The sequence below is a fragment of the Prionailurus bengalensis genome, chromosome A1 (assembly GCF_016509475.1).
Source record: "Prionailurus bengalensis isolate Pbe53 chromosome A1, Fcat_Pben_1.1_paternal_pri, whole genome shotgun sequence".
Classification (NCBI taxonomy): Eukaryota; Metazoa; Chordata; class Mammalia; order Carnivora; family Felidae; genus Prionailurus; species Prionailurus bengalensis.
The window spans coordinates 29217035-29238311 of record NC_057343.1 but is presented as its reverse complement, the minus strand read 5'-3'; the positions used below and the strand labels follow the sequence as shown (position 1 = coordinate 29238311).

Here is a 21277-nt window from a genome sequence, read left to right as displayed (position 1 = left end):
TCTGCAAGACTATGTTCCTTTTGGAGGCTGTAGCAGAGAATTCCTTTCCTTACCTTTCTGCACTATAAGTGCAGACCCTGATGTGGTGCTTGAACTCACGAACCATGAGATCATGACCCAAGCCAAAGTCAGATGCTTCACCAATTGAGCCACCCAGGCACCCCTTGGACATGAGTTTTTTTTAAGGATAAGGTGATACAAAAGTGCAGCTAAGTTTGAGAACCACTGCCTTCAGACAACTTATAATTTATAAAACAGAAAACAGTAAGATAAAGGCATAAGAGAAGGACAAAATGCTATGTAAATTCATGGAAAAGAGATCAGATCCACTGGAAAAACTTAGAAAGATTTTATGAAAGTCATGACATTTGAGATGAAGGATTTAAAAAAAAAGATTCAGTATTGAAAAACAATCTCTGATAAAACTATCAGGTTGAATATGACTATGGAATTTAGAAAATACTAGATCGATTATAGTTACTGGTTCCCCTGCAACATAAGGTAATTGTAGGAGCAAAGGGAAAGAAAAATCTGGGAATAGACTTAGTTCTAGACAATGGGGGAGCTATTGAAAGTTTTGATACGACTGAGAGACCCGTTTAGAGATCTGGATAGAAACGACATGTCTAGAAACAATGTGCAAAATGAAATGAAGAGAACAGTCTGAAAGTGAGGGACCAGTTACAAGGTTTTTACAATATTTAGTTTTAAGGTAGAGAGGGAATGGAAAGCAGGGGAGGAAAGGGAGCAACGTGACAGATCCAAAATCTGAATGACTAGGCAACTTGGATGTGGGGAATAATAGAGGCCAAAGGTGACCAGAGGATTTTTACTACAAGAGTGCTGTCATTAACAAAAACAGAGAAGGCAGGACTTGGACTCGTTTGATGGGAAGATAACTTTTATTTTTATGTCCAGGTAGAAAATGCTTGGAAGACTTGTAGATGGAGCAGTTTAACAAACAAGTGTAAACAAAGGCTAGGAGATCAAAAGAAGGCTTGGAACTGGAGACACATTTGAAATCTGCTTGGGGTTAGTAATGGAAGGTATGGGAGCAGGAGGATTTATTAATTCTGTTTTGCTGGTGAGTAGGAGGTACTCGATGGACACATTAAAAAAATTTTTTTTTATTGTTTATTTATTTTTGAGAGAGAAGGAGAGAGAGAAAGAGAGAGAGAGGGAATGAGTGGGAGAGGGGCAAAGGAAGAGGGAGACACAGAATCCGAAGCAGGCTCCGGGCTCTAAGCTGTCAGCACAGAGCTCCATGCAGGGCTTCAACCCACAAATTTTGAGATCATGACCTGAGCTGAAGTCGGATGCTTAACCAACTGAGCCGCCTAGATGCCCCTTGATGGACACATTTTATTGCTGATGTTGAAAAAGAAAGCAGAATTGTCTAGACAACCAACATTTAGAAGGAAGAAGAGTTGATGGAGGAACCAGAGAATGACTGGGAAGAGGAAAAAACCCAGGATTCTGCACGGTCTTGGTGCCCGAAGGCAGAAAAGTCAAGCAGGACAAGATGGTACACTGTGGGCTAAACTAATCTTTAGTGTTGGATAGTGGGTAATCCTTAACATGTAAGCTCCATGACGGTAGATGTTTTTGTTTGCTAGAAGATTGCCTGTCACATTGTTCTCAATAATTATTCAACAAATTAATTCTTGAGATTACAGACATTTTCAGAAGACTCCTGGAGGTAGAAGCCAAATCTAAAGGAACAAATAGAATTGCCACTTTCCCAGAAGAAACTCCATTCTTGCCCATTTTCCATAGGTAGTCAGGGTGACCTTTTTTTTTAATTTTTTTTTTTTTTAGCGTTTATTTATTTTTGAGACAGAGAGAGAGCATGAACGGGGAAGGGGCAGAGAGAGAGGGATACACAGAATCGGAAACAGGCTCCAGGCTCTGAGCCATCAGCCCAGAGCCCGACACGGGGCTCAAACTCACGGACCGCGAGATCGTGACCTGAGCTGAAGTCGGACGCTTAACCGACTGCGCCACCCAGGCGCCCCCAGGGTGACCTTTTAAGTGTGTGTGTGTGTGTGTGTGTGTGTGTGTGTGTGTGTACTTGTGTGTGTGTATAAGTAGGCTCTATGCTCAACATGGGGTTTGAACTCACAATTCTGAGATCAAGAGTTGCATGCTCTATGGACTGAGCCAGTTAGGCACCCCCAGAGTGACCTTTTAAAAAATAAATCATGGCATGCCATTTTCCTGCTTAAAGATGGCTTCTTGCTGAATTTAGGATTAAACCAAACCAACCCAACCCAAACCAATACAAACCACGCTGCCTGAGCTGACCATCCCTGTGCAGCCTGGCTTATATTTTCAACTGAACCATAGGCCACTTTCCCTCTCATATACTACCCTCCAGTCACCAACTTGAACCTGAAGTTCTTACCTGTCCCTTTAATGCCTTGACCATGCCCATCTTGTCCCTGTATTAGGGCACTTGCATGTAGTTCCCTTTGGCTAGAATATGCTGGCCCAGCTTTTTTTTTTTTTTTTTTTTTTGTCCCAGCTTTTTACTTGTTAACTTGCTTCTCATTCTTTAGGTCTGTTCACATGTTATCACTTCTCCCAGAGATCATTCCTGAGTACTTGGTTTAAAGTAGTCCTTGCCTCAAGCCCCACTCCCCTCACACGACCTTGTTTTCTTTCTTTCCTAGGACTTCCTAGTCTGGAACATCTTGTTTATTTATGTGTTTACTGACAGTCTCCTCCCATTAGAAAATAAGGAGGGAGAAAATGCAAACGGCAGAGGGAACAACCGATGAATAAAAGCTCAGGAGAAGCAAAAGGAGATGCGATCAAGAGTTCCAAGGGAGGAATGAAGAACTCTTGCTTCCTCTAAAACAAGAGCAAGGAAAGTAGACAAGAGCAGACACATTAGGGAATCTGAGGTGTAATGCATTAGGCAACCTGATGAGTTCTTTTCCCATCAGCCTTTAATTACATGGTTAAACTGGTTGTAGGAATAGCAGCAAATTACTTGATTTTACCTTGTCAGCTGGTTCCGTAAAATATGCTGTGAATATGGGGGTGGAGAGCATCCTTTTCTAGATTCTTTTTTTCTTAGGTCTACTGAGCTTAGCAAGAGAATCACTGGCCCATGTCTTATATGTAAAAAGGTCTTCACAGACATTGTTGCTTTTATTGTACTGTGTGCATAATTCTAAAGGAGGTACATGCTGCCTGAAGCACCAGGAAGCAACATTTGGGTGGGCGCCCGAGATGCCCCCAGTGGGGCTTCAGCATTCTTTCTGAGAGACAATGGACTGAGATTTATAATGCAGGTGTTTTTTTTGGTTTGTTTTCTGGGGGCTTAGAAATGATAAAGCATTACATTCACATAACCTTGCTGTGAAAGATTACAGTAATGTTATTATAACCTCATTTTCTGTTGAAAGGGGGAAATGAGATTTGCTCCAGACTAAACAAGAAGTCAGTAATAAAAAATTACAGTCCCTTGGGTGCCTGGATGGCTCAGTCAGTTGAGTGTCAGATTCTTGATTTCGGTTTGGTGGTCCGTGAGTTTGAGCCCCACATCAGGCTCTGCACTGACTGGTGCTTGGAGCCTGCTTTGAATTCTCAGTCTCTCTTTCTGTCTGCCCCTCCCCCGCTCGTTCTCTCTCTCTCTCTCTCTCTCTCTCTCTCTCTCCCAAAAATAAATAAACATTAAAAAAAATTACAGTCACTCGCTAATCCAGGCTTTCTGACTTGTGCACGCGTTACATCCTTCACACACTCCAAGGCTTACGATGACAACTACCAGCAACACTATTGGCATTTTCAAGTCTTTGCCTTCACTCCCACCCTAGTGTAGACAACCACACTATGCGTGCATTGCATGTCATGGTGTATGAAAGGCAGATGAGGAAAATATTAAATATGAGTATTAATAACTACCACTTCTCAGTGTTTGGGATTAAAGGTTTCCTTTGCACTGCTGGGAGATGCTGGGAGGCTGTGTGAAGGGGAGAGGTTGGCAGTGGGTGGGAAGCTGCAGAGAAGCCTAGGGTCTGTCTAGAACACATAGGCCCTTATGGACCTTCCCCCTTTTAATAAGTCCCTTCCATTTTATTTTATTATTTTATTTTATTTTATTTTATTTTATTTTATTTTATTTTATTTTATTTTATTTTATTTTATTTTATTAAAATATGTATATTTTTAAGTAATTGTTACACCCAACATGGGGCTGGAACTCACAACCCTGAGATCAATAGTTGCATATTCTACTGACTGAGCCAGACAAGCCCCCTCCTACCCTATTTTGATAGACTCCTGGGGCACCTGGGTGGTTCATTCAGTTAAGTGACAAACTCTTGATTTTGGCTCAGGTCAGGATCTCACAGTTCATGAGATCAGACCCCATGTCGGGCTCTGTGCTGGCCGGGCCTGCTTGGAATTCTTCCTCTCCCTCTCTCTCTGCCCTTCCCCGGCTTCTCTCTCTCAAAATAAAGAAAGAAAAAAAGAAAAGAAAAAAAAAAAAACTTTCAAAAGACTCCTGTGATAACTTCTCCCATCTCCAACCAACTCAGGCTAGAGGGAAAATTAAATAAGCCTCAAGCCAGCTTTGATTACAGCCTGTTAAATGCAAGTATGCATCAGTCACTCTGTAGTCACACAAATATGCACAAGTTAAGATTCAGAACATGTGTACATAAATTTATGCATCTAATATTTACATATTCCATAATATTAAACCTACATCGTACGCATGGTTATGCTTGTCATCGATGCATATCGTATCTTTCTAGACTCACATGTTTCTATCACTGTGCTACTGTTTACATGTGATAGTGCCCCAGAGTTGAAGATCCTGGGTTTGAATCCTGTTTCTGTCATTATTATACGGCTTGTATGAAGGGGAACCTTCTGACGAGAAGGTTTTTCACTGACAACGTTAGGTGTTCTAAACTGGGGGCAGTAATTGTTTACTGACACTTCAAACATGCTTTCACATTAGTCCATTTCCAGGCCCACCCAATGACTTCACATGCGTTGTAAACACGTCTTTGGTCTGCACTGAAAAGAGAAGCCTTCTCTCAAAGTCTAAGTGAAGGGGAAAGGACGGAAAACAAGTTCGTCCTACAAGACTTTACTTTGAGCCCAGCACTGTGTAAAGTTCCTGAGTGCAGAGAAGTCCAAAAGTGAGTGCGGTATAACAAACATTCTCTTGGGCCACAAGCCTAGCAATCAGAGCACAGTACAATCAGTAACTTACGATTTGTAATGAGTCAGGCTGTACTAGGCCCACAGGAAACTTTCATAAAAGATAAACATCACTTGGGGCGCCTGGGAGGCTCAGTCGGTTAAGCGTCCTAGGTGCCGGTGACAGAGGCAACCTAACACTCCGCACACTACGGTCCCCGCCGCCCGGACGCCCCCGCCGCCTCTGGCCTGCGGAGCGCCCCGCGCAGGCGCACGCCGCCCCGCTCTAGGGGACGGGCTCCAGCTGCCATCTTGCCGCGCGCGGGAGCCACCTCCGCTCACCAGTCCGTAGAGCCGGAGTCGAGGTTGTCCAGCCCAGATCGCGTTCCCTTTCCATTGCCAGCCCTGCCCAACGGCCTGCCCGGCCTGCCCAGTCCCTACTCCAGGCCATGAAGTGACCCATCGCCCGCTGCCCGACTCCTAGCATTGGTCCGCCCCGGTGCCCACCCCTGCGGAACGGAGCGCCCGGGCACCCGGTCTCCCCGCCGGCCGCGATGCCGAACGTGCAGCTGCCGCCCAAGGAGAGCAACCTTTTCAAGCGCATCTTGGTGAGTGGCCGAGGCCGCGCTTCCGACCCGGCCAGGCGCGGCGATCGGTCTGGAGGCGGCGTCGCCAACGCGAGCTGGGGGCCCCGGCTCCGTTCTTTGTTTACCTCCGAACCTTCTCGACCTGACTCCCCGCCTCGGCCGGCCTCCCCCTGCCCCCTGCCCCCGCGCGCTTCGTCTCGCTGCGTCTCTCGCTGCACCCCCGCCGCGCTCCGCAGTACCTTTGGGCCGGGACGCGTCGGCCGGGAGTGGCCCCCTTGGCCTCTGCGGCGCTCTGCGGCCAAACTCACGACCTCAGCCCTACCGATCCTCCCGTTTGTTTCTTTTCCCCTTGGCCAGGTGTGTTCGTTCACTGATTCGTGCTTAACCTATTGCACAGTGCACGCTGATACCTGCTAAAGAGGGGGCGATTCTCTGGTGCAGTGGGGCTCCGATTTATACCGGTTACGGGAAAATTAAATCCTTGGAGGCCAAGCCTCCGTTTTAGAAAGAGTTTTTGTTTTTGATGTGCCGTACTTAGCCCCTTTGGAAGAGACCAAGTGACTTGAACTGCATTTCAAAGTCAAAAGTCGAACACAGCTCTTTGGTCTCTTTTAACTTATTCAGGCCCTGCATTGGCTAAGTCGCGCCGACTGGCCGATTTCATACTTGAGGGGAGCCTTTACTTTGTTTCCAAGCAGAAACCTGAATAGGACCCGGAAAGAGATGACTGCTGCCCAGACGGGAGAGCTTTCCGTGGGTTCTGTGCCAGTGTCCTTGGTGCCTTCAGTTGTTTCCCAGGGCCATTCTTCCAGGGAGGAGAGGCAACATGCCTTTGCCTTTCTCATTGTGCGCTGGAGACTGTAGATTTTAAACTGATATTGTAAATAGTGTCTTTTCTAGTGTATCATTTCATCTGAAAATGAGCGTTTAGATTTTAAGAGTGAATTTATTACTTAGAGCTTGTGTTACTTACATGACTTACATGGTAAGTTGTTGCTTACCTTTACTATAAATAAAATCCTACCTTTAGAATAGTTTTAAGCATTATCAAGGTAGATTAGAAGGTAAGAACTCATATTAGCTGTTCTGTTTCAAGCCAATAGAAACTTCATGCTTCTTCAAAATGTTAAAAAGATACATAATAGATGGGATTAATATTTTAAGTCTTAATTTTACGTGGTACTTAGTGTTGAGCAAACAATGAGAGACAAGTGTAAAAACAAAAAATTCTAATTAAAGTATTTTGGCAGATTGCTTCCTTGGGCCTTGTACATATTTTTTGTTAGTTTAGTTTTCATTTATTTCCATACCCTTATCACAGGATGGATTTTGGAGAAGTGAACTTTTTGACCCATTCAGGTTCATCTATAAGTTGTTAATTGGATTTAAGGACATTTGGCATTATACCTAAAAGATGACAACACTTATTTTCACTCTATATGGATATTTTCTAGTTCCAATCGTGTTATCAATAGATTATAAAAAAACAATTATATGATTTATTATACTCTAGTTACAAAAAAGTTATAGCTGCTGAATTAACTTTATTCCTAAATAAATTGGGAAATGCTAAACATGTTCTTATCTGGGTCTGTAATATTTACTATAAGGTTACATGAATTTAGGAAGGTGCTGCAAAAGTGAATGATTTTATCATTTCACAGTTGCAATAAATGTGGGTATCATTTTGCTACACCAACTCCATGAACAGTCACAAAATTATTTTTCAAGTTTGGTTGGTGGACCAGAGTGCTTTGCCAGTAAATTTTTAAAAATTAATTATGAATGTACTTGAACACATCTGTACAAATTTACCAGCTAGCTGATTACATGTTCTGCATGGCTTGTACATGCCTGTCTTATTCCCCAAACTGGCTATTGGCATTATGTGTTGTTGAATTTTGGAGCTATTCCATGCATTCTTTTACGAATGAAACAAACCCAGGAATGGTAAGTGACTAAATGTCTAAGGTTCTCTGTGTGGTTAGTAGCAAAGTTGAAACCAGAATCTATCTTTTTAAAAAAAATTTTTTTTCCCACGTTTTTGTTTATTTTTGGGACAGAGAGAGACAGAGCATGAACGGGGGAGGGGCAGAGAGAGAGGGAGACACAGAATCGGAAACAGGCTCCAGGCTCTGAGCCATCAGCCCAGAGCCCGACGCGGGGCTCGAACTCACAGACCGCGAGATCGTGACCTGGCTGAAGTCGGACGCTTAACCGACTGCGCCACCCAGGCGCCCCCAGAATCTATCTTTTGTACTCAGTATATATTCCTTACCAAACTTAATGCTTTTCTTTAACCTGTGTATTTAGATACTAGAGACAGACTACCTGTTTTTTTGTTTGTTTTTTTAGAGCTTATTTAGAGAGAGAGAACCAGAGGGGGAGAGGTGGGGCGGGCGGGCAGAGGAGCTGAAGCAGGATCTGTGCTCCCAAGCAGAGAACCTGATGTGGAGCTCTAACTTATGAACCGGGAGATCATGACCTGAAGTAGTAAGTCATCCAAAGTTCGATGCTTAACAGACTGAGCCACCCAGGTGCCCCCAGACTACCTGGTTTGAATTATGGCTCCGACACTTATTAGCTCTGTAAATTCAGTAACCATGTGCCTCACTCTCGCCATCTGAAATGGAGAGGTAACCTCATAGGTGTTCCTGGGATTTAAATAAGGATTAAGTGAATGGTACCTGACACTAGTAAATGCTTCCAATAAGTATTAACTATTATTATTGTTGTTATTGGTAATACAAGTATTAGTATTTCCAGATCATTTGTTAAGTCAGAAAAAACCCGTAATATTTCTTTTTTTCCTGTTCCCTAGTGGTTCCTTCTGCTTGTGTTTTTCTTGTCATTTGTCAGATGAACTCCTAAAGTCAAACTCAGATTATTTTTATTTTATTTTAAATATTTTTGGAATAGGGGATATATTCAGATGGTTCAAAATTCAGATTTGTCTCCCATCTTTGTCTTCCAACTAAGTTTCCTTCCCTAGAGATGATCAAGAAGCCTCAATTTATTATTATTTTTTAAATTTTATTTATTTATTTTGGGAGAGAGAGTTGGGGGGGCAGGGAGAGAGAGAGAGAGAGAGAGAATCCTAAGCAGTGCAGAACCTGACACAGGGCTCGAATTCACAAACTGCAAGATCATGACCTGAGCTGAAATCAAGAGTTGCAGGGTTTGAACTCACCAACTGTGAGATCTTGACCTGAGTTGAAGTCAAGAGTCAATACTTAACTGACTGAGCCACTCAGGTGCCCCAAGAAGTCTCAATTTAAACATTTTCTGTGAACACTTTTCTAATTCTCTCCACATCCCACCCCTGCTGCATAGATTAACCACTTCCTCCTTCCTTCCTGGTACTGTTTTGCTTTGAACCTTATAGACTATATGTATGTATTTTATTTTATTTAAAATTTTTAAAACGTTTATTTATTTATTTATTTATTTTTTATTTTTTATTTTTTTTAAAAATTTTTTTTCAACCTTTATTTATTTTTGGGACAGAGAGAGACAGAGCATGAACGGGGGAGGGGCAGAGAGAGAGGGAGACACAGAATCGGAAACAGGCTCCAGGCTCATGAGCCATCAGCCTAGAGCCTGACGCGGGGCTCGAACTCACGGACCGCGAGATCGTGACCTGGCTGAAGTCGGACGCTTAACCAACTGCGCCATCCAGGCGCCCCAACGTTTATTTATTTTTGAGAGAGAGAAAGAGAAAGAGAGAGAGAGAGAATGAGTTGGGGAAGGGCAGGGAGGGAGGGGGACAGGGGATCAGAAGCCAGCTCCATGCTGACAGCAGAGAGCCCTATGTAGGGCTTGAACTCAAGAACCGTGAGATCATGACCTGAGCCAAAGTTGAACACTTAATTGACTGACCCACCCAAGTGCCTCTTATTTACATTTTTTAGTATACTGTATTTATTGAGCAGTTCTAATTTGTGTAGACTCTGAGGATGCAGCGTTTAAAATAGACAAGATCTCTGTTCTCATGGAGGTTATACAGCATGGTGAAGAAGACAGATACTAAATAAGTAATCAAATAACAATTTCAGGGAATGACAGTGCGGTGTAGAAAATGGAGTAACATGATAGAGAGTGTATGTTTTGTGTGTGGGGGGGGTGGGAGACTGGCAGTGTTAGAGTGGTCAGGCAGGTGACATGTGAGATTCCACTAGTAAGGAAGCTCTGGGGAAGAACATTTCACGTGTAGAAGGAACACGTGCAAAGGCCCTGAAGTGGGCATAAACTTGGCATGTTGAGTGCTGGAAAGAGCATGCATGGCAGTTTAAATGAGACATGCCTGTCTCATTTGGAAGATGATGAGATGTTCATGTGATCAGTGGCTGTGGTGGACAGTCGCTGGTTACTGAGCCTGGCTGGTGGCACTTAGGTGTTGCTCACACATGTATTAGACTAGTGATGGAAAGATCATGGTCTTTGGAGTCAGACCAGAGTTTGCAAGTACACTGAGCCACTTATAAACAAATTTTATGAACTCTTACATTTCAGTTTCTATGTCTGTAGGGAGGAGGTAATGACACCTACCTTAAGGAATACATATGAGATATAATAGGTTTTGTATGGACATACAGTAGTTGTGTGTGTGTGTGTGTGTGTGTGTGTGTGTGTATGCATGCCTTGGTTTCATTTTTTTTTAATGTTTTTATTTATTTTTGGGACAGAGAGAGACAGAGCATGAGCAGGGGAGGGGCAGAGAGAGAGGGAGACACAGAATCTGAAGCAGGCTCCAGGCTCTGAGCTGTCAGCACAGAGCCCAGTGTGGGGCTCGAACTCACAGACTGTGAGATCATGACCTGAGCTGAGGTCAGACGTTTAACCGACTGAGTCACCCAGGCGCCCCGCCTTGGTTCCATATTTGAAGTGGCACTAATGCAGTTTCTGGTTTTTTTCTGTGTTGTTATCACATATTTTTTGCTTTTGGATTTGAATTTTTACAAAATGTAGCAGTGTTGGTTGGCAATTAAATTCCCTATTTTTATTTGTATTTTTTTTAATGTTTATTTATTTTTGAGAGAGAGAGAGAAAGAGAGAGCAAGTGATGGAGGGGGAGAGAGAGAGGAGACAGAAGATCTGAAACAGACTGCACTGACAGCAGAGAGCCCTACACGGGGCTCGAACCCATGAACTGCGAGATCATGACGTGAGCCGAAATCAAGAGTCAGACGCTTAGCCAACTGAGCCACCCAGATGCCCCTAAATTCCCTATTTATTATTTTTTTTCCTTTTCTTCTATAAAAGTGAAAATACTCATACTAGCACAACTTGGCAAGGAGTAGTTTATGAAATATACTTCATGCTATAAGTGATTTAAATTGGTATAAAACCTTCCCATTGTATATATTTTTAACGTTTAGTTACGAGGGTAACTCTTGAGACCATCTTCTTGAGAAAATAGGCTAACTCTGCTCAGCTTTCGAATAACATTGAAAACATTCTTTGAAGGAAATGGAAAGAAGTCTTCATTTCATAGAATTTTAAAACCTTCCCATTGTATATATTTTAAACCTACTTTTGGATCTTAAATTTAGAATTTATATAATGCAACGAAAAGTTGCTCTCTGTTCATTTTATTAATTAATTCTTGTTCATATTTCTTTACAGAAATGTTACGAACAGAAGCAGTACAAAAATGGCCTCAAGTTTTGCAAGATGATTCTTTCAAATCCAAAATTTGCTGAACATGGAGGTATTGCCTCATCTGTGAGAGACTGCTTTGGGGAACTGTAATTCCAAAATCAGACAGATAGGATTCCTAACAGTGAAAGAAGAATACTTCCAGATTCCATGCCTTGTAGCTCTCTATTAGAGTATATAAACATTTTTGGTTATGTGTCTTATCAATCTTATTCTAGGTCACTTTCCATTTATTATGCTTAGGTGTATGCACAGTCTTTACTTTCAGATAAGTGACTGGTTGATCTGTTGGGGAATAATTGGAGTATATAACAGTACTTTTATAGATGTCATTTCATCTATTACTTTGAATAGGACTTAAATTTATACTTTGATTTCTTGTCTGAAATGAGGATCATATCTGCAATACAGAAGTAGTATAAAAATAGTCAGATGTATTTTATTCTTTGGTAGATGTCTTTTTTATATATATGCTGACCTTTCTATATAAATACTTAAATTAGATACTATTGATTTACCATTAAATTGTTTATCTTGAGTTGTTAGCAGGGTGTTAATAGGTCTGTATTTGCTTGTCTCATCCTTTTTCACTGGTGACCAGTGTTTATTTAAAGGATGGATCAGGTTAGACATGCAAGTTATCGTCCTACAGCAGAGCACAGCTAATTGGGGTCTCTGAATATTAGACGAGGGTAACTCTTGAGACCATCTTCTTGAGAAAATAGGCTAACTCTGCTCAGCTTTCGAATAACATTGAAAACATTCTTTGAAGGAAATGGAAAGAAGTCTTCATTTCATAGAATTTTAAAAATGTAAAGCTTGTTTTCAAGTTTTTTTCTCCATGGAACCCTTATCCAAAGTGCAGCAGGTGGAAAAAACAGATAAATGTGTATAAAATGACAGATAAATGAAGATGTTTGTAGGGGTCTGACTGCTGAATCACTGTGTTCTGAAAACCAGAGTCCACAGAGATCATTTGAAAACCATTGTTCTTGTCTAATTCCCTGCTTGTGGATTTATTCAGAGAATCATTTCATTATAAGCCATCTTTCATTAGCTGCCTTAAATATATTCTTGGGTTGCTACTCCTTCACCAGTCTTATACTCTTGAAATGCAAACTGATATTCCAACTAGAATTAGTTGGAATAAACTTGTGGCCAAAAATAAAGTGTGTTCCAATACTGAATAGGCTTATTTTTACATTGCATACATCTCTTTGCTAAGGAAGATTGTTTTTGTGGGGTGTAAATCAGATGGTGGATAGAAGTGCTCTTGGATGAAAGCTGTGGAGCCACTGTAGTAGAGTTAACTCAACAGGACTCGGTGTTACCTTTTCTCAGCAGAATAATCTCAACCCCTTTGTACAGTCTTCTAAAAGGCAGAAAGCATTGTAGGAGTCCTAGCCTAAGGGATTTCAGTCCCTAGTCCTCAGTCGTAGCCTAAGGGATTTCAGAAAAGGATTCAGGCTAAGCTTCAGTAAATACTTAAATGTAGTTTTACTTTTTGTATTGGAGAGAAGTTTCTTTTTATTTATTTATTTATTTATTTATTTATTCAATATATGAAATTTATTGTCAAATTGGTTTCCATACAACACCCAGTGCTCATCCCAAAAGGTGCCCTCCTCAGTGCCCATCACCCACCCCCCATCAACCCTCAGTTTGTTCTCAGTTTTTAAGAGTCTCTTATGCTTTGGCTCTCTGGAGAGAAGTTTCTAACTATGTGATTAAAAAGACAAATAATGTAAGCATTGGCAGATATCATATTAAAATAGTACTAAGAGCTAAACAAAATAAAATAGTGCTAAGAGAATATGAATTCTTTGTGCGTAAATAGAGGTTAAAAATATTTTTCAGAGACTTTGGCTATGAAGGGATTAACATTGAACTGCTTAGGAAAAAAAGAAGAAGCGTATGAATTTGTTCGTAAAGGACTTCGTAATGATGTCAAGAGCCATGTCTGTATCCTTTTGCAATAATTGAACTTTATTATTTCATTTACTTTCCATTTAGCGGGGTTTTCTAGTTCAGGAAAAACAGACCTTTACTATGGGAAGTTTTGCATAGAAGAAAGAATTCAATGAACTCTGTGTACCGTTACTCAGCTTCAATAATCATCAACATTTTGTAATATTAGTTTCTTCTAGTCCCCATCCCTTGTTTATTACAGCTGGTTGAAAGAGAATCCCTGTACAGTATGTATTCACTTCAGTTGTGGTTAGTGTGAGAGAAAAGGAACTGATACGTGACTTGAAACCCATTTTTGTCTTACATATCCATAAACCTGTCATTCCAACTGACTTGTATAGTAAAATTTGTGTTCTTTAAACTTTGTTTTAGACATTTCAGAAGAAAAATTCAGAAACACCCTGTTTTAAAACAGAGTTTATTTAGTATTGAGTATGATATTGGTTCTTCAGTTTGGTTTCTGTTGCACAGGGACAAAGCTGGTAACTTCACTGGATACTGACTGTATTTTTCATTGGCTGATATCTCAGTATGTGAACAGACAAAAGTACTTTTTTTTTTTAAAGCTTTTTAATTTTAATTTTAATTTTAATTTTTTATTTATTTATTTTTATTTTTTATTAAAAAAAAATTTTTTTAACGTTTATTTATTTTTGGGACAGAGAGAGACAGGGCATGAACGGGGGAGGGTCAGAGAGAGGGAGACACAGAATCTGAAACAGGCTCCAGGCTCTGAGCTGTCAGCACAGAGCCCGACGCGGGGCTCGAACTCACGGACTGTGAGGTCATGACCTGAGGTGAAGTCGGCCTCTCAACCGACTGAGCCTCCCAGGCGCCCCTTTATTTTCATTTTTTTTAATGTTTATTTATTTTTGAGACAGAGAGAGAGAATGAATGGGGGCAGGCAGAGAGAGAGAGAGGGAGACACAGAATGGGAACCAGGCTCCAGGTTCTGAGCCATCAGCCCAGAGCCCGACTCAGGGCTCAAACTCATGGACTGCGAGATCGTGACCCGAGCCGAGGTCTGACGCTTAACCGACTGAGCCACCCAGGCGCCCCCAAAAAGTACTTTTTTTTTTTTTAATTTTTTTTTTAACGTTTATTTATTTTTGAGACAGAGAGAGACAGAGCATGAGCGGGGGAGGGTCAGAGGGAGGGAGACACAGAATCCGAAACAGGCTCGAGGCTCTGAGCTGTCAGCACAGAGCCCGACGCGGGGCTCGAACTCACGGACCGCGAGATCATGACCTGAGCCGAAGTCGGCCGCTTAACCGACTGAGCCACCCAGGCACCCCAACCCAAAAGTACTTTTTAAGGATGGGTCATCGAAACTGACTTTCATTTTTGTTTGGCTAATCTGTGTGCTTATTCACAATCTTTTCACATGTTGCCCTTGGATCTTAATATTTTATTCATCTAGGTATTGGCCAGTATTGAACATCAGTAGTCTAAGTAGTGTTTTCATGTATTTAGCTTAGGGTTCTCTCAAAATACTAAATACTTATTTCTTTATCTCAGTGCCTACCCCAGAATGAAGAGAAAGGGCATGTAAGTATGATAGTTTTTTTTGGCTCTAAGATATGCTCAGACTTTAATTTATAGTAAATAAAATTTTGTGGTTGTTAGTGTCACTATTGAACTAACTGATGGTCACGTGTTTGAGAATTGATTGACTATAAACTAGATTTAAAAGATAGTTGGCAGCTTTTGTGTGTATAGTAATGAAGCATCAGTAAGTATTGAGGTGCTGGGGTGAGGAACTAAGGGGGCAAGAGGTAGGAAACGTGAGGAATTTTTACCAAGAATTTTCTAAGGTTACATAAATACAATGGAGAATTCCAAACACGTGTAAGTGGAGAGCATAGACTAATGAACCCCCATCACCCAACTTTAATAATTTAACAGTTGTCAGTCAGGACTAATCTGGTTTGATCTCTTACCACCTGCTCACTGTCCCCCTCCCTCTGACCCCAGATTATTCTGAAGTAAAATCCAAGACAACTTACCACTTCTTTAAGGTAAGCTTTATATTAGATATGTAGCATAGCATATTTTAGTATCTGTGAATGTCTCTATTTCCTTAACTTAGTAGGTTGGCATGTTTATGGACTCTTGCAACGTTCTGATAAGAAGTATGATGAAGCTATTAAGTGCTATCGAAATGCCCTCAAATTAGATAAAGATAATCTACAAATTTTGAGAGATCTCTCTCTGTTGCAGATTCAAATGAGAGACCTTGAAGGTTATCGAGTAAGTACTTTAGTCTTAAGTGTACATGTTCTTACAACAGACATAATTTGAAAACATTTGGGTTCAGAATGAGATGAGCATAGGCCAAGACTATATAGATTTGATTGTTCATTATCATCTATAGCAGAAGGGGAAAGTCACCTGAGACATTCTTCCCCAGTTAATAGTTGTGGAACTACATAGTTAATCATAAAAAGAGGGTAACTGTTTATTCATTTAATGCTTTTTAAAAAACTAGACTACCTCCTATGTGCAAGGACTACCTCCTATTTACAGCTTTGGTAAACAAAGCTTTTATAATCGAAAGCTAAATGTAGGGATTAATTAGCTTTCTCTGTTATGGGTTAGTAATATAAAATGATGTGGCAGGATTGCTGTAAAGCAGTCTTTCTCCGGTCCAGACCTCTTCATACTGGCACCTTCCAATCTGCTGGGTATCTCCGTGTGCTTACTCCATTGAGTACCCTGACTTCAGTATGTCCACAATGGAATTCTCTCCCTTATATGAAGGAGACCACCAACTCTTAACAGTTCTCTTTAAATAAATTAAGTTCTTTCATTTACTTTTTACTTTTGTCTTCTACCATACAAATCCTTATACCCCGTGCCTAGATTTTTGCAGGTTTCGAGCATTCTGCTGAGCTTAATAAAGGTATCATTCTTCCAGATCATGATTTTTTCGTTTAGCCTAGGTGCGGTGGGAGTTAAAATCAATTATCCATAGGAATGAGGCAAGGAAATTAAGAATATTGGCAAACCGTGCTTGCTAAAAGGGGTAGTGAAGATACAAGAGCAGTGGTTAGAAGTGAAGGACCTAAGGAACCAGAGGTACTGGTGGTTTTCCAGAACAAGGGTAGGAATGTCACTGAATAAGAGTGTTGGCCAGAGAGTGAGATATCTGAATTTATGATTTCTGGGTGGTAGTAAGGTCTAGGGTGTGGTTGCAGTAACATCTCATGGGTCCCTGAAATGGGGTAAAGGAGATCATTAAAGATGAGGAAATCTTGATTCTAAGACAATAGCTTGTTTTGGATGGGTGATCCACAGTGTTGCATTTGCAGCAGGATAGTGGCAGGATTTGGCAGAGAGAAGAAAACTGACCCAGACTTTAATGAAGAAAGGAAGTGACAGAAACAGTGGTGAAAAGGAGAGATGGGAGTAACACAGCTTAATTTCATGTGCCTAAAATGAACCAGGCACACAAGAGGAGAGGAGTGATACTATGTCTAAGTCTTTTGCTCAAAGATCTTTTTCTTGAAAAGACTGATCATGTTCTCCTTGTGACATATAGTGTGGATGGACTCACTTGGCACCTATTCCAACAACAGAAGCTAAAAACACTACATTTTCAGAACTTCATTGCAGCTAGTGTTCTTCGTGAGACCCTGTTTCCCCATGCAGTTGTACACACCTAAAACTCAGAGTCAATACGAGCTGTGAAGGGGTGGGGGCTGTGTAGGAAGGTTGTATTTTGTGCTAGTGAAGATACCTGGATTCTTCGGGGTAGCCCTGGTGGAATTTCTGGGGTTTTCTCCCTAATGTCTTACATTATTATTACACTGTCTTCAAGTAGCAGCAGTGTTCTGTTAGAAAATTCCAGGCTGATGTTTGAGTGTTTGCTCAGGCTTTGTCCGCCCTGCTTCTGGAGCTTCTTGTAACAATGTGAATACATTATAATTTCACACAGTGATTTTATAAACAGCAGAATTTAGTTTAATAAAAAGGTATCTTAGTCTCTCTTCAAAGATGTTTAGTTACCAAAAGAAATATGCATTATATAAAAGTAATTTTATAAGGGAACCCAAAAGCATGGGCCCCAAGAATAGCTTTTTAGTAAAAGCTTTACAGTGAGCATTAACAGAGTATTCTAGAACTTAAGTAATTTAGATAAGAACATAAAAACTATTTCTATTTTATTCAGGAACTGATGTTTATTCCTTGAATTCATTAGAAAGGAATTAAAGGCATTAAATTGTTTTCTTACAGCTCTGTGTTGAAATACAAATATTTTAGAGACAGTTAAAGTGAAAAAGACAATTTTTAATTATTTTTTTTTTAGGAGACAAGGTATCAGCTTCTTCAGTTGCGCCCCACGCAGCGTGCTTCCTGGATTGGATATGCTATTGCATACCATTTGCTGAAAGATTATGATATGGCACTAAAACTATTGGAAGAGTTTAGACAAACTCAGCAAGTAAGAACTTCATTCTTACATTTTCTCCTACCCACACAAACTAAAATAGTTGACTTCTATATTGCCCCGATTCTCAATTATGCATTAAAGTCTTTGGGACCCATGGAAAAACTTAAAAATTTTTTGAAATAATTGGAAAAAATTAAAATACAGAATTCTTTTTTTTTTTATGCTTATTTATTTTTGAGAGAGAGAGAGAGACAGAGTGTGAGCAGGCAAAGGGCAGAGAGAGAGGGAGACACAGAATCTGAAGCAGGCTCCAGGCTCTGAGCTCAGCACAGAGCCCAATGCGTGGCTTAAACTCACAGGCTGTGAGATCATGACCCAAGCCAAAGTTGGACATTTAACTGACTGAGCCACTCAGGTGCTCCTAAAACACTGAATTCTTGATAGAGAATAAATATTATGAAAAATTTTGTACTCTGTTATTTTGATGATATTCAAATGACTAAAGAAAAGAATACATAAAAATGAAAATAGTTTTGTGATTACAGAATTATTCCTCATACATATAGCTTTATGTTTTATGTAAATATGTTAATACATTTTAATACACATGCAAAGTAGAAAAATGCAAAAAATATATACTATGCATCATTAGATAAATAGATGCTAACATTTTGCCACACTTTCTCCAGGTTTTATTATTTTTTAAAGAAATATTTGGGGCGCCTGGATGGCTCAGATGGTTGAGTGCTCAGCTCTTGATTTCGTCTCAGGTCATGATCACAGGGTCATGGGACTGAGCTCCGCATTGGGCTCTGCACTGAGTGTGGAGCCTGCTTAAGATTCTTTCTCTCTTGGGGTGCCTTGGTGACTCAGTCAGCTAAGTGTCTGACTCTTGGTTTCTGCCCAGGTCATGATCTCACAGTTTTGTGAGTTTGAGGCCCACATCAGGCTCTGTGTTGTGGCAGGGTGGAGCCTGCTTGAGATTCTCTCTCTCTTCCCTTGCTCTCTGATCCTCCCCCACTTGGGATATCTGTCTCTCTCAAAATAAATAAACTTTAAGAAAAAAGATTCTCTCTCTCTGCCTCCCTCCCCTGCTTGCATGGGCATACTCTTTCTCACTCTCTCTAAAAAAACCTTAAAAATTTAAAAATTTATAAAGAAAGAAATACTAGAGAAGTAGTTACAAAGTTCTCCCACATCCCTAGAGGTAGCCGCTATTCTGAAATTGTTATAGATCATTCCTAGTCACGTTTAGGTTATATATAAGCCCATAAAAATTACAAACTGTTACTTTGTGTATTTAAAAGTTGACAGAACAATATGCAGTGTTTTCGCATCTTGAGACATATCTGTGTTGATACATGTAGGGCTAGTTTATCCATTTAAAAAAAAAATGTTTATTTATTTTTGAGAGAGAGAGAGGGAGGGAGGGTGGGGGGTGGCAGAGAGAGAGGGAGACAGGATCCAAAGCAGGCTCTGTGCTGACAGTGGAGAGCCCAATGTGGGGGCTCAAACTCACAAGCCATGAGATCATGACCTGAGCCAAAACCAAGAGTTGGATGCTTAACCACCTGAGCCACCCAGGTGCCCCAAGTTTATCTGTTTTTAATTGCTATTTGGTATTTCATTATATAAATAAGCCATAGTTTATCAATTCCACTTTTTCCTTATGCCAATACCACACTATCTTGATTACTGTTGCTTTATAGTATATTTGAAATTTGAAATGCATGTCCTCCCACTTTGTTCAAGATTCTTTTGGCTATACAGGGTTTCTTTTATTTCCATTTGAGTTTTAGGATTAGCATGTCAATTTCTGCAGAAAAGCTTGCTGAGAGTTTTATATGGATTGCATTGAATTTGTAGACCAATTTGGAGAAAATTGCCATCAAAACAGTATTGAGTATCCTGACCCATGCACAGGGTTTAGAGTGTCTCCATTTATAATAGATTCTTAATTTCTCTCAGCATGTTATCTTCAGTGTATTGGTCTTGTTTCCTAAATTTATTCCTAAATATTTTGTTCTTTTAGATGTTTTATCATAAATGAAATTATTTGAGTTGTTGGTTTCTAGTATATGGAAGTATAATTGATTTTTGTATTTTGATCATGTATTCTGTCACCCTACTAAACGTTTTTATTCTAGTAGTTTTTGTTAAATTCTTTAGGATTTTAACCATTTTCATATTCTGTGGGTATAGGATTTGCTGACCTGAATCTTGACTTTGCCATAGGCAGAAGTGCCACCTTTTTGTTTGTTTTAAAGAATGTATTGGGGCACCTGGGTGGCTCAGTCGGTTAAGCGTCCAACCTTGATTTCAGCTCAGGTCATGATCTCATGGCTTGTGAGTTTGAGCCCCACATCGAGCTCTGTGCTGACAGCGCAGATCCTGCTTGGGATTCTCTCTCATTCTCTCTCTCTCCCTTTATGTCTGCCCCTCCTGCTTTCTCTGTCTCTCTCTCAAAAATAAATAAAATAAACTTAAAAAGAATATTAATTTTCTTCACTATTAATCACTCTTCTATTTGTAATTGCTTCTCAGTTGCTTTTTTTAATCTATGTGAGTGACTTTTCCGAGGAAGTGATGAAAGGTGTATAACTGTTTTATATAATTATATAAATAATTTTTGTTACTTTTTTTCAGGTTCCTCCCAACAAAATAGACTATGAATATAGTGAACTGATACTATACCAGAATCAAGTGATGAGAGAGGCAGACCTATTTCAGGAATCTTTGGAACATATAGAAACATATGAGAAACAGATATGTGATAAACTTTTGGTGGAAGAAATTAAAGGTAAGTTGACCTGCTTTTTCTTTATCAGTGGCCTCAGTTAAAGAAAAGAATAAAAGCTACATACTTTACTCTGCCCTAGTACTTAAATAAGACTTCGTATGTAATAAAAAACATTTTTATTATTAATCTAATGTCTATTAAATTAATCCTCAGAACAATACCATGATATGGTTCTTATATTCATTTTAGAGAGGAGGGGCTGAGGAATCAGACTGGTTAAGTGCTTTGCCCAAAGTCATACAGCTAAGTAAGCTGGGTAATGCTGGATTTGAGTCTAGGGATTTTGGCTCCAGATTCCATTTTCATAGGCAGTGTCTTATACTCCCTTCATACTTCTCACCCCCAAATATATATCCATGAAATGATGACACTGGGGTCATTATGAAAGTAAGATTGATTTATTTTCAATATGGGCTAATTATGAAGGCAGGATCCTGATAATAGTTTGTTTAAAATGTTCATCAACAAAGGGTCAAGTACATTTGTTTAAAACAAAGTTTGCTCATCAGTTAACATTCTCTGAGCAGTACATAATAAAATGAACAACTAAAGCAATAATTAGCTTAAAACTAAAGTTTCATATAGTTGCGGGACTTCTAAACTTCATAAAAATAATAGCTAAGATTTATTTACTTTTCCTGTGTCTCAGAGTATGGTAATTGCTTAAACTTCTTTATTTCATTTAATTTTTTAGCACTTCTAACATGGGTA

The 21277-nt window shown here is 40.1% G+C and overlaps 1 protein-coding gene across 11 annotated transcripts in view; it reads left to right on the top strand.

The window, feature by feature from the left end:
* Positions 1-5428: 5428 nt before the first annotated feature.
* The window catches only part of NAA16 (N-alpha-acetyltransferase 16, NatA auxiliary subunit), a 65777-nt gene continuing 49928 nt past the window's right edge, over positions 5429-21277 (top strand). For 4 of the 11 annotated variants that reach the window (XM_043579721.1, XM_043579702.1, XM_043579711.1 and 1 more), the window contains exons 1-6: positions 5429-5768; positions 11373-11457; positions 13263-13367; positions 15466-15623; positions 17683-17817; positions 20413-20566. In XM_043579721.1, the coding sequence (XP_043435656.1) occupies positions 5715-5768; positions 11373-11457; positions 13263-13367; positions 15466-15623; positions 17683-17817; positions 20413-20566 (691 nt within the window). In that variant the 5' untranslated portion in view covers positions 5429-5714. Of the gene's footprint in view, positions 5769-11372; positions 11458-13260; positions 13368-14607; positions 14922-14943; positions 15392-15465; positions 15624-17682; positions 17818-20412; positions 20567-21277 lie in introns of those variants that run through there. The other 7 variants (XM_043579731.1, XM_043579749.1, XM_043579741.1 and 4 more) reach the window with 7 other exon arrangements.